The 12,037-nt window shown below is 56.2% G+C and overlaps 1 protein-coding gene across 2 annotated transcripts in view; it reads left to right on the top strand.

The window, feature by feature from the left end:
• Positions 1-4,808: 4,808 nt before the first annotated feature.
• COLEC11 (collectin subfamily member 11) overlaps positions 4,809-12,037 on the top strand; it is a 28,634-nt gene continuing 21,405 nt past the window's right edge. For both annotated transcript variants that reach the window (XM_041756038.1, XM_041756037.1), the window contains exons 1-2: positions 4,809-4,936; positions 8,709-8,852. In XM_041756038.1, the coding sequence (XP_041611972.1) occupies positions 8,735-8,852 (118 nt within the window). In that variant the 5' untranslated portion in view covers positions 4,809-4,936; positions 8,709-8,734. The remainder of the gene's footprint in view (positions 4,937-8,708; positions 8,853-12,037) is intronic.

Below are 12,037 nucleotides of genomic sequence, written 5' to 3'. Positions count from 1 at the left end.
GGGGTGGGGGGCCTAGTGGTCTGTTTTCAGAGGTCTGGATGGTTCTGGTGCACGCTGACGTTCGAGGCCCTGTGATCCTGGGTGCGCTAATGACCTTGTGTGGCGTGATGTCATCAGATGACTGGCACGTCACAGCCTCCCCGCGTGGGCATGCACATCCATCTTGCTGGCGAGCTCTATGGTGAGGCCAGAGCTGGATCTCCGGGTGGGCGCCGCGAGCTCTGGCTCTGACCTGTGGGGGACTCCCTGACCGTCTGGGGACGGGGTCCACAGGGGACCCATGTACTCGAGAGGATGGGATACGTGAGCCCCGCCTGCAGGAGGGAGGCCTAAGTGCTGCTCTGCACGGTCAGGGAGCTCTGCAGAGACGGGGCCTTTGGACAGGAGGAGGGAGGTGGCCGAGGTTAACATCCGCAGGGACAAAGTATCCAGAGCTACGGAGGCCTGGTTGGGTGACCTCCAGGGAAGATTCCCATCCAGAGACAAGTGGGCTTGATCTGGCTCTTGGGAGCAGATTTCTCCGTTATCTCTGAGAAATGTAAACAGTCCCCGGGAGCCGAGCCAGATTCTCATCCTGACCCACCGTGGCGGCCAGGCTGCCTGAGAGGGTCACGGTTCCGCAGGAAAAGCCTGCGCCCAGCGGCGTGGTTCTGTGCCTTCAAGAAAAAAACAGGGAAGGAGAGAAAGAGGGAGGGAAGGAAGCCAGAGAAGGGCTCAGGCAGAAGTATTGCCTGGTTTCTCCTGAGTTTTCGGGGTTTATTTGCCAGGCGGGTGTAAACATGATTTCTAGTTGAAAATGGTTCAAATTTACAATCAACTTGAAGTAGGTAAGTTAGTATAATATTATCACTTATTCTATAACCGAGAGTAATTATTGGATTTTAGCACTTAAAAAAAAAAAAGGCCTTAACAATTCAGGACAAAAAACAAAAAGTCAGTGCCCTAGGTCAGTTGTGAGACCAGCGGATGGACAGGTAGGTTCCCCGTCTGCTGGCTCCCTGCAGCCTGGAAAGCACAGCTCTGGGGAGACAGGTGGACCCCGCATGGCCCCTAACTGTGTAATCTCGGGCAAATAAATGCCCTTGTTCCCGGCCCTGTGTCTTGAGCTCCAACTGGAGTACTAGTGCCCTGCAGGGCGGGCTGGTTGTGAGGACTGAGCTGTCCTCACCGTCACCTGCGTGCTCAGGCGCTGGGCCTTCACCCCCCTGGCATTCAGCCTGGGTCCAGGGGGTGCAACTCTCGACGAGGTGCGTGATCAGTTACAACAGCTGTCTCAGGCCTGGGGTCAAGAGGCGTTGGAGTAGCCAGGGGCATCTTTGGGATATGGCTATGGGGTTCCCGCGTGAGCACTCTTGCCGTTTGGAGCCTGGTTATTGTCGTGGTGGGAACTGTGCAGTCCACCGTGGGATGTTTAGTCGCATCCCTGCCCTTGCCCCCAGAAGCCAGTGCCCTGCCCTTGCCCCCAGAAGCCAGTGCCCTGCGCCCCCAGGCCCACAGTGTGACAGTATGTCCAGAGCATCACCACATGGCCCTGAGCAGGGAGTGAGGCTAAGGGTGAAGTGCACTTGGGGCTGTACTCCTTACGATTTAGGTGCGTTAAGCTGTTCTGACACCAGCTCCAACACGGGTGAACCTTGACACGTTATGCTCGGTGAAATAAGCCGGTCACGAAAAGACAAATCCTGTTGGATTCCAATCACATGAGTTACTTAGCGTAGTCAAAGTCACAGGAAGTCAAGTAGCTGTGGCCAGGGGCTGCGGTGGGGGTGTAGTGGGGAGTTGGTGTGGGGACAGAGGTTCAGTCACACAAGGTGGAGAGAGTCATGCAGATGGACGTTGGGGCCATGCGACATTAGGAATGTACTTGCTACACTGAACTCCACACTCAGCAGTGATTATGATGGTAAGTTAGGTGGTACGTGTATTTTATCACAATAAAAAAAACCCTTAAATCGGTTGGGTATGTGTGTGTGGGTTTTCTGGTCAATCCCACTGTATAAAAGCCTTGAAACTGGGCAGACGGATTCCTCCTATGTTATTCTTCATTTCAGAATTGTTTTTAGCTGTTCTGCTTCCTTTGTCTTTTTTATATGAATTTTATTTATTTTTTAAAGATTTTATTTATTTATTCATGAGACACAGAGAGAGAGAGAGAGAGAGAGGCAGAGGCAGATGGAGAAGCAGACTCCATGTAGGGAGCCTGACGTGGGACTCGATCCTGAAACTCTAGGATCCCACCCTGGGCTGAAGGCGGCGCTAAAGCCCACGCAGGCTTCCCTTCATATGAATTTTAAATGATCCTGTCTCTAGCTGTATAAAATTTCTTACTGGGATTTTAATAGGAGGGGTGTTGAGCTTGCGGATCACTCTGGGGGGAATGGGTGTCTTCCCCATGCTGAGCCTTCCTGTTGGGGAGCGCGACGTGTCTCTCGGTTCCCGAGAGCTGCTGTGACTGTCTTGGTCGGCATCTGGTGTTTCAGCACTTAGATCCTGACGTGTTTTGTTAGATTTACCCCGAGGCACTTCATTTCTTTGAGTGATTGTAAATGATTTTTTAAAAATATTTTTATTTATTTATTCATGAGAGAGAGAGAGAGAAAGAGAGAGAGGCAGAGGGAGAAACAGGCTCCATGCAGGGAGCCCGACATGGGACTCGATCCCGGGTCTCCAGGATCACACCCTGGGCAGAAGGCGGCGCTAAACCGCTGAGCCACCGGGCTGCCTGATTGTAAATGATTTTTCATTGCGGAGCCTACTTGTCCATGAAGCTCATAGAACTACGCTTATTTCTGTACGTTGTGCTCTGAGCCTCGCCGAGCTCCTACTTGGTTCTGGTTTGTGTAGACTCTTTGGGATTCTCAAGTAGGTGGTTACGTCACCTGCAACAAAGGGCTGTTCTGTGTTTTTCAGACCCGTGTGCCTTTTGTCCCTTCCTGTGTTCTTTGCATATTCTTTGTGCCAGCTGGGACTCCCAGCACTGCACTGAGTAAGTGGTCCCAGTGGATGTCCTGGCCTGGTCCTGATGTTAGGGGGTAGACATTCAGTCCACCCTCAGGCATCCCTCATTGTATGTTTTAACATAGATGCTCTTCATCAAGCTGGGGAAGCACCCGCATCCCTATTTTCCAGAGTTTTTTTTATCATAAGGGGTGTTGAATTTTGTCAAATGCTTTTTCTGTACCTATTGATATGATCATATGCTTTTTTGTGTGTGCTAACAAAGAGTGGTTGATTGCATTGGTCAACTTTTGAATATGGACCCAGCCTTGCATCCCCCAAATAGTCCATTTGCTTATAATTTATAACTCTTTTTTTATATATTGCTCAATTCTATTGCTAACATTATAAAGATTTTTGCATCTACACTCATGAGGGTTATTGGTCTATAATATTTTTTTTCTTGTACTGTCTCTGGTTTTGGTACTGGGGTAATACAACTTCATAAAGTGAGTTGGTAAATGTCCCTCCCTCTTCTTTCTCCTGGAAGAGGTGTGTAAAAACTGGTGTTAATTTTTCTTTAAAAGTTTGGTAGCATTCTCTTATGAGATCGTCTGGCCTGAAGTTTCCTTCCTGAGAGTTTTTAGGTCACACATTCAATCCCCTTAATTGTTACGAGGCTACTACGTCCTCTGTTTCATGTTGGGTCCATTGTGGTGGGTTGTGTTTTTCTCAGGAAGTGGCTCATTGGGTCTAAGTTTCAGATTTATTTATGCTATTAGGTGTTTTTTTTTTTATTTTTAATTTTTTTTAGATTTTATGTATTTATTTGAGAGAGACAGAGCCCTAACAGGGTGAACAGCAGGCAGAGGCAGAGGGAGAAGCAGACGCCTCGCTGAGCAGGGTGTGGGACACGGGACTCGATCCCAGGACCCCAAGATCATGACCTGAGCCGAAGGCAGACACTTCACCGACTGGGCGGTGAACCCCTCCAGGCACTCCATGAGGTGGTTTTAATTAAAAAAAAATCCACTCTTTTCCATGGATTTTGTGACATGTGTGGGGTCTGACAGTTTTTACAAAATTTGTCATCTGTCGTGACTTGTGTTTTCAGCCTAAATAAAAACGCTGCTTTGAATGTAGCTTTTTAAGAAAGATAGATGTGTGTATCTTTCTTAAAGAAGCCCCCTCCCCTGGGCAGCCCAGGTGGCTCAGCGGTTTAGCGCTGCCTTCAGCCCAGGGCGTGATCCTGGAGCCCCAGGATCGAGTCCCACATCGGGCTCCCTGCACGGAGCCTGCTTCTCCCTCCTCCTGTGTCTCTGACTCTCTCTATCTCTGTGTTTCTAATGAATAAATAAATAAAATCTTAAAAAAAAATAGGCCCCCTCCCCTCCTCGGGCAGGAGCCAGGCTACAGAGAAGCCAGATCCGCCCACCACAGAGACGCTGCGTTGACCCGAAACCCTGGGGGTGCAGAGAGTTTGGGCGTCGCGTGGGCTCAATCTCGACAGGCAGGGGACGAGAAGCAAATGCCTTGAAGTGGAACCCCGCACGGGGCGCGTGGAGGGGAGCGTGTGAGCCACAGGTGTTTCTGTCTGAAGTGACACCGGGTGGTGATGACCGCTCCTCCCGCTTTCCTCAATTCCCACCATCCTCATGCTTATTTTCTCAGAAGGAGAAGAGCAGAGCAGAACAGCCACAGCAGGGTCGGGATGGGGTGCTCGGGGTGAAGAGCTGCAAGGGCGTCCCGGCTGCTTCAGGGTTCCCACACCCCCCGCCGCCCTCCCGCAGGCCCGCGGATGTATTTCAAACAGGAAGCGCTTTGCAGATAACACAGCAGACGCCAGGCTGATTCGCTGGGCAGCCTGACAGCCCAGGCCACGCTCGCCGCCCGTGGGGCTCGGCGGCCTCCCTAAATAGCAGCCATGCGGCTCCGGGAGGCAGTGTCCCCGTGGGTCCCCGACGGTCAGGACGCCCCCTCCGCCTGGTGTGCGCTGCAGGTAGGGATGCTCGGCCGGTGCCCTGGCCGCCTCGGGGAGCAGGGGGCCCTGTCAGTCTGCGGGGATATGCTGGGCCGGGAGGTTCCAGACGTGGCCAGGGGGAGGACTCAGGTGGAGGGCGCACGTGGGGTCTGTTCTCGGGTCTCCCCGGAGGGTGCAATCGGCTGAAGGAACCTGGCACTAGACTTCCGAGGTCTGATCAGTTCAGGAGCTCCGGGTGGGAACTTCCCGGGCTGACGCAGGCCGGGCGTGAGGGCTGCCTGCACCCGACGGCCCGGGAGGGCTCCGACGGGGCACAGTGTTTGCCCGAACCCCCGTGTGAAAGGTGTGGAAGGTGGCCGTGAGGCTCGTCCCCGGGCAGCAGGAGCGGGCTGTGCCTGCCACCTGTGTGTGGGGCCGCGTGGACCGCGTGATGGGGACCCGAGGCCGGACCTCCGTGGGGCTCAGCGGCGGGCGGGCCACGTGTGCGGCTCGGCAGGCCCCGAGGCCAGAGCCGGTGGACGGGTCCCTTCCTCCCAGCCCAGCGGGCGCTCACAACTGGCCCTCGCTCCAGGCCCGAGGGAGGGGACTTAGGAATTTAAAAGCCCCCTCGGGGAAGGCCCCACATGGCCCCCACCGGACTTCCCATCTGCTGGGACACGATCCCTGCTGGCAGAGCCAAGCCGGGGCCTTCCCTGCGGGTCCAGCTCATCCACGGGCTTGAGAAACCTGGCTGCCCCCTGAGAGGACGGGCAGTTTGCGGGAAGCTCGCTCTAGGGAAAGGCCTCTTCCTCCTTTGTGTGGGCGCCGTCGGGGTGCGCCCTGGGGAGAGCCCTTGTCACCGGGAAGTGAGCACCTGGGCGGGCTGGGTGGCCGCTGGTGGAGCTCCCTGGGGCTTCCAGCTCGGCTCTCCCGCTCTCCCGCTCTCCGGTTCTCCTTCTCCGGCTCTAAGTGCTGGGCCCTGCTGCAGGTGCTCAATGAAAACCTACGATTGTAAGTTTGGCAAATTAAGCCACATTCCCTCCCTCCCTTCCTTCCTTCCTTCCTTCCTTCCTTCCTTCCTTCCTTCCTTCCTTCCTCTTTCTTTTCTTTCTTTCTTTCAAAGATTTTATTTATTAATCACGAGAGACAGAGAGGCAGAAACAGGCAGAGGGAGAAGCAGGCCCCGCCCCTGCAGGGAGCCCGATGTGGGACTCAGGGTCCTGGGATCATGACTTGAGCTGAAGGCAGATGCTCAACCGCTGAGCCACCCAGGTGCCCCAAGCCACATTATTTTTATTTTTTATTTATTTTTTTCAAGCCACATTATTTTTAATTGTCTACTTCATTTTCTCTTTCTCTCCTTTTAAAGATTTTATTTATTTGAGAGACAGAGAGTATTTCATTCTTACGATGAGCTTCTTTTTTTTTTTTTTTTTTTAATTTTTATTTGTTTTTGATAGTCACACACAGAGAGAGAGAGAGGCAGAGACATAGGCAGAGGGAGAAGCAGGCTCCATGCACCGGGAGCCCGATGTGGGATTCGATCCGGGGTCTCCAGGATCACGCCCTGGGCCAAAGGCAGGCGCCAAACCGCTGCGCCACCCAGGGATCCCTTACGATGAGCTTCTACTAATTTTTCCAAACTGAATTTCCCCTGGGAAACCTTGGCTTCCTGCGCTGGAGGGAGGGTGGGAACCTCCTGGTCTCTGGCTGGGAGATGGAGATAGGGTTCTTACAGAGGACCTGGAGGGGCTGTAGCTTCTCCGTTTACAAGCGGACTTCCTCTCCCTGGAGGACAGAGAAGAGCCAGGACTCCAGGCAGGGGCTCCCCCCAGGCCTGGCCTGTGCTCACCAGGAGATGCGGGGATGGTGAGCGGCCAGGGCCACAGGGAGGGGCTCGCCCCTCACCGCACCCCTTCTAGCTGCAAACTCCCATGTCAGCTTTTGACACCAGAGATGTTTAAAAAAATCCAAGCCCCATCTGCGTCCACAAATACCACAAAAGCAAGAATCCACAGGCTTGAGCTCAAATGTAGGTGGATCAAATGTTTATTGTGACTTTTTAAAAACTGAGATGCAATTTTTTAAAAAGATTTTATTTATTTATTCATGAGACACACAGAGGAAGGCAGAGATGCAGGCAGAGGGAGAAGCAGGCCCCATGCGGTGTGTCCGATGCAGAACTCGATCCCGGGACCCCGGGGTCGTGGCCTGAGCTGAAGGCAGATGCTCAACTTCTGAGCCACCCAGGCGTCCCAAAACTGCGATACAATTGACCTACATTATATTATCATTACTGTAAAGAGCTACATTCTGGAAAGAACCCAAACGTTTGCTTCTCAGGCCGCAGCTAAGTTCCCTACAGTTAGAACACACTAGCTGAGAGGCCTGGCCGCTCCGCTGTCCGGAGACTGTTAGGAATTCTAGGACCCCGGTGGATGGCAGGGCCGTGAGCCGCACCAGCCGGGGTCCCAGGCACTAGTCCCAGGAGTCCCGCATGGGCCTTAGGCGTGAAGAGCCCTCACGGAACATGAAAACCCGTAGCTGGAGAACATGATGCTCCAGGTGTGGCTGGTGTGAACTCCTGCTCACCCACCCATTCCAGCACCCTGCGGGGCCCCCGGCGCTTTCCCAGCTGCAGGTGTGCTCACATGTCACCTGCTTCCACAGCAAGTTGCCAGCACGGGACACAAAGCCCAGCGACCGGGGAAGGTCGAAAGGGCCAAAGCTCATCCCTTTTCCCTCTCCATGGCGTGGTTCACTGGTACGGGTGCAGGTGCAGGTGCAGGTGGGCCCAGTGCCGGCATCCGGGTCCAGCCTCCAGCCACCATTCCAGTGAGAACCCCAGCCCTCGAGGCAGTTTCGGGAATGAGAGGAGATCCACGTGTCCATGTTTGGTAGGGAATAGCGGCTCCTTTCTCTATCAAGTGTGAACAAACACAGTGTAAAATCCCACTGCCACTCCCACACTCCCACTTCATGACGTGAGGAGGTGCTCAGTGCTCGGTGCTCGCTGCTTGGTACCCCGGTGGCTGGCAGGAGCCAAAGGGAGAGGTGAGGTGCGTCAGGGGGCCCGGCCCAACCCCACCTTCCCACCTACCAGTGGGGTAACGCTGTTTCCCTCATCTTTGGTCCCCTGACCTGTGAGATGGGAGCGATGTGCTGACCTTTGATGGTCAAAGTCTCAGGTGCTGGGTCTCTGGGGGCTGCCACCCATCCCCGGGGCGACTCAGGGCCAGCTGTGTCCTCCTGAGCCTTCTGGCTCTGTCCCCGTCGCACTCCCACTGGGGACTGGTGCTCAATGACAGAGGATGGACGAGCCAGGGCTGTACGTGGCGACACGGGTGAGCCCCGCAGCGTAACCCTGAGGGAAGCAGGTGGGGCTCAGCAGGGGGCGCGCGGACCCGGTGCCTTGGGAAGCTCGAGGCCAGGCACGCTGCACACCGTTCTGTATGGACACACCTGTGTGCAGTCCTGCTCGGAAGCCGTGGGAGACACGCGATCGCGGAGCACGGCTCCCGGGGCCGTGAGGGCCCGGCCTGTGCTGGGGAGCTGGGCGGCTCTCCCGTCTGTTCTGGGCGCAGGGTCATAGCTTCCACAGGCCCACACGCGGGCCTTCGTGCGTGCTGAGTATCAGCCACAGGGCAGCAGGGGCGAGGATTGGTGGCCGCCGTCAGGATGGAGGCCTCAGGGTGGTGGCCGGGCAGGGGAGGCGAAGGCGGGCCCACGAGGGACAAACAGGCCCCGACAGCTGCCCACGCCCGGCCCCGGTTTCTGAGCTCCCACCACTGTGTCCCCTTCCTTCGTGCAGGAGCCACTGTCCCGCAGGTGCTCGTGATGAAGAGGGACCTGGCTCTGATCGGCCTGGCCTTCCTGTGGCTGCTTCCACTGGGACGTCCTCAGCAGACGGCGGAAGACGCTTGCTCCCTGCACATTCTCGTCCCGGGACTCAAAGGTAACCTGGACCAGGCCTCCTGAGGGTGTCTGAGGCCCGAGTGCTGGTGCGGCTGAAAGCTCGGGGGTCTGAGTGTTGCGTGCCTCAGTTTCCCCTTCTGCAAAATTAAGGCCGCACTATGTAATGTCTACACCCCCTTTGGCCAAGGGGTTCTGTAATTCTGAAGCTAGTGGCTTGTCTGCACCTCGGCCCACAGGGACCCCATAAGGGCCACTGACATTTGTTCCAAGCACCGCACACGCCGCCTCAAATGACTTTCAGAATGAGACGATCTCATCTGGCGCATTTTGCAGAGAAGGACATTTAGCGGTTTGCCAAATTGGGTCACAGAGCTGTGAAGCCAGGGCTCCTACGCTCGTTCCTGAGAGCTCTTAATTCTTTCTTTAAAAAACAGACAAACAAAAAAACCCAAAAGCTGTCTCTGGTTGGTTTGCCTATAATTTACCTCCAGGTGGAGCTTGCTCTGCAGACCAGACGTGGGGTGGGCACCAGCCGGCGGGCAAGTAGCACCCCGCATCTCCCCAGGTTTCTCCGCAGGGCACCCAAGAGATTCCAAACCTTGTGATTCCCAAGCAGGACCAGCTCCACAAGTCCAGGGGCCCAGGTCAAGATCAAAGTGTGGGCCTCGTGTTCAAAAGGGATTTAAAAAGCCTTGAGACAGGGACAGGGCAGGTGCCCCGCGGGGGGCTGGCGAGCTTGGGCGTCCTGCTTGGGACTCACACCGATTGCCTCCCCTGCCCCCAAACGCAGCCCCTCCCTTCCCGCTCCGACTGCAAGGACCTGGCCCCAGAGCCCGGTCTCTGCCAAATGGGCCTTTTGCGGGAATCCCGTCGGCATTCTCCGTAAGGAGACCTTGGAGGAAGCAGACTTACATCTAGGGGCCGTCGACCCGTGATGAGAATGACCACCACCAAGGACGGAGCTGGACATCCCCGGGGACCAGGCCCTTGTGAGGGCAGATGGGGTCGGCGAGGGCAGGCTCCAGCCAGGGGCGGACAGGCAGGTGGCCTCAGTGAGCCGGGCCGGAGTGGGCTTCTTGGAAGAGGATGAGGCCTCTATGAACCCTGCTCCGTGTAGGACATTGGCCTCCAGCAAGTGAACAGGACGGGCCCCCAGGGTCATGCAGAAGCCACGTGGGATGTCTCGGGGCTGCAGGGGTGCATTCCAGACCCCGCGATGAAAAAAATCAGCAGTATTGTCCCCTAGTCTGGATGGCCGTAGTCTGTCCACACCCGTGGACAATTCCAGTAGTGAAACTTCCTTTTTTTTAAGGTTTATTTATGTATTTGAGAGAGAGAGAGTGAGAAGGAGCGTGGTAGGGGGAGGAGCAGAGAGAGGGAGAGAGTCCCAAGCAGACTCCATGCTGAGGGTGGATCCCGATGCAGGGCTCAGGCCGGAGATCATGACCTGAGTCGAAACCAAGAGTCGGACGTTCAACCGACTGAGCCACCAGGCGCCCCGAGAAGCTTCCTGAAGTCCTTTCAATCTGGTGTCTTGTTGTTCTCTCCAGCTTGGCTGAGGTATAGTTGACAAGTAAAAGTTGCGTGTGTTCAAGGTAAACGTTAAATTCATGGACACGTTGTGGGGTGATGTCATTAGCCCGCCTGTCACCTCACCGCGTCCCATTCTGTGTGGGGGGTGGGGGCGAGGACCGGGGGTCTCCTCCTGGCCCAGGAGCAAGGCGACCTAACACACGCCTCCGGGGACCTTCTCCTCGGTGGCGTGACTTTGCTGCTTCCTCTCCTGCTATGGGGTGATGTCCGCTGTGGACGCAGGTGCCGGAGAGCCAGGAGCATCCACGGCCCTGCCTCAACTGGCCGCAAAGACATCCAAGTACCTGCACCAAGTACCTGACGTGTGTCTTCCCTGTTGGGTCGAGAATGAGCCCAGATGCCATCCAGGCAGAAAGCTTTGTGCCGTGGGTCTTCACGTGATCGGCAGGGAGGCCGCAAGGGGTGAACGCCGGCCACGGGTCCTTCGCTTCCTTGAGGGAGGAGAGGGCTGTCAGTGAGGGGGAATGAGCAGGACTCGTGGGATGTTAGCCCCTCCCGCTAGAGAAATGCCTCGTCCCTTCCAACTGTGTACGGCTAATCGGTCCCAAATCAACACCTGGTAAAGGGGAGGGCGTGGGAGAGGACATCGGGCTCCCTGCGCAGACAGTACAGAACCTGTGTAAGTCCTGGGGGAGAGGCTTATGGCGATATGGTCCTGGGTCCTTGCAGCAGGGCCACCGCTCTGCAGGTCCCCGGAGACCCGGCCAACCGCCCCCTCGGGCCCTGCCCACTACGACCAGCGCTCGAAGGCAGCTTCGTGCTTGAGAAACACACGTAGGGCTCGGCCCCAAGGAGGAGGCCCAGCTCACTAGGAGACAGCGGGCCCGGGAGGCACCCTGCCACCAACGGCTCCTGTGGCTCCCGCGCTGCCCCCCACCCCCGGGTGTGGGTGTGAACAGCGAGGGACCCGCCCAAGTTCCTTCCAGTAACACCCACGTGGTGTCTTCCAGGACCCAGGGCACCCCATCCTCGGGGCTGGGGCGTTTACACCACCCAGGCGCTAGGGAGGCTCTCTGGACGCTCCCGCCACGGGGACCACGGTGGAGCTCGGGGCGCCTGCCCCCCAGGACTGGCCGAGACACGCAGGCCAGTACGGCCGATCGTCCGTGAAGCAGAATCTTGGGGAGCAGAGCACGGTGTTTGAGGGATTTTCTGATGATCTGAGAGAGATAAAAGCCATGTGAGGTCACAGTCCTAGAAAGTCCTGTTTTTAAGGGTGTAGTTTTCCTGTTTCCTGCCTCAGGGAGAGGAGGGGTGCGTGGCGAGCTCACTCTGTTCGTGTTTCTCGCTGGTCTATCCACGTGTCTCCAAGCATTGCTGTTGTAATAATTTCCTTTTTCAAGAAAGGTGAAGTACCCAGAGATTTAAGGGCCACGAATGTGCGCTAAGCACGTGTCAGCCCACCCTCTGGAGGCCGGATGGAGCCTTCAGGGCGGTGGCCCGAAGGTGACAGCGACTCGCCAGCCCGGTCTTCTAGGTTTTGTTGGCACTCACTTTGCCTTTTCACTTTGTTTACTTAAGTTTCTATGGACTGTCCCCTCCTTCGGCCCCACCATCAGTTCTGGGAATCTCACTGGGGGATCTGCAACGCCGGCGAAGGCCTCACCAAGTGTGAGCGCCTGGGGAGGATCG

The sequence above is a fragment of the Vulpes lagopus genome, chromosome 5 (assembly GCF_018345385.1).
Source record: "Vulpes lagopus strain Blue_001 chromosome 5, ASM1834538v1, whole genome shotgun sequence".
NCBI classification, from domain to species: domain Eukaryota; kingdom Metazoa; phylum Chordata; class Mammalia; order Carnivora; family Canidae; genus Vulpes; species Vulpes lagopus.
Note: the sequence above shows the minus strand (reverse complement) of the source record. Positions and strands in the feature narration are given on the sequence as shown.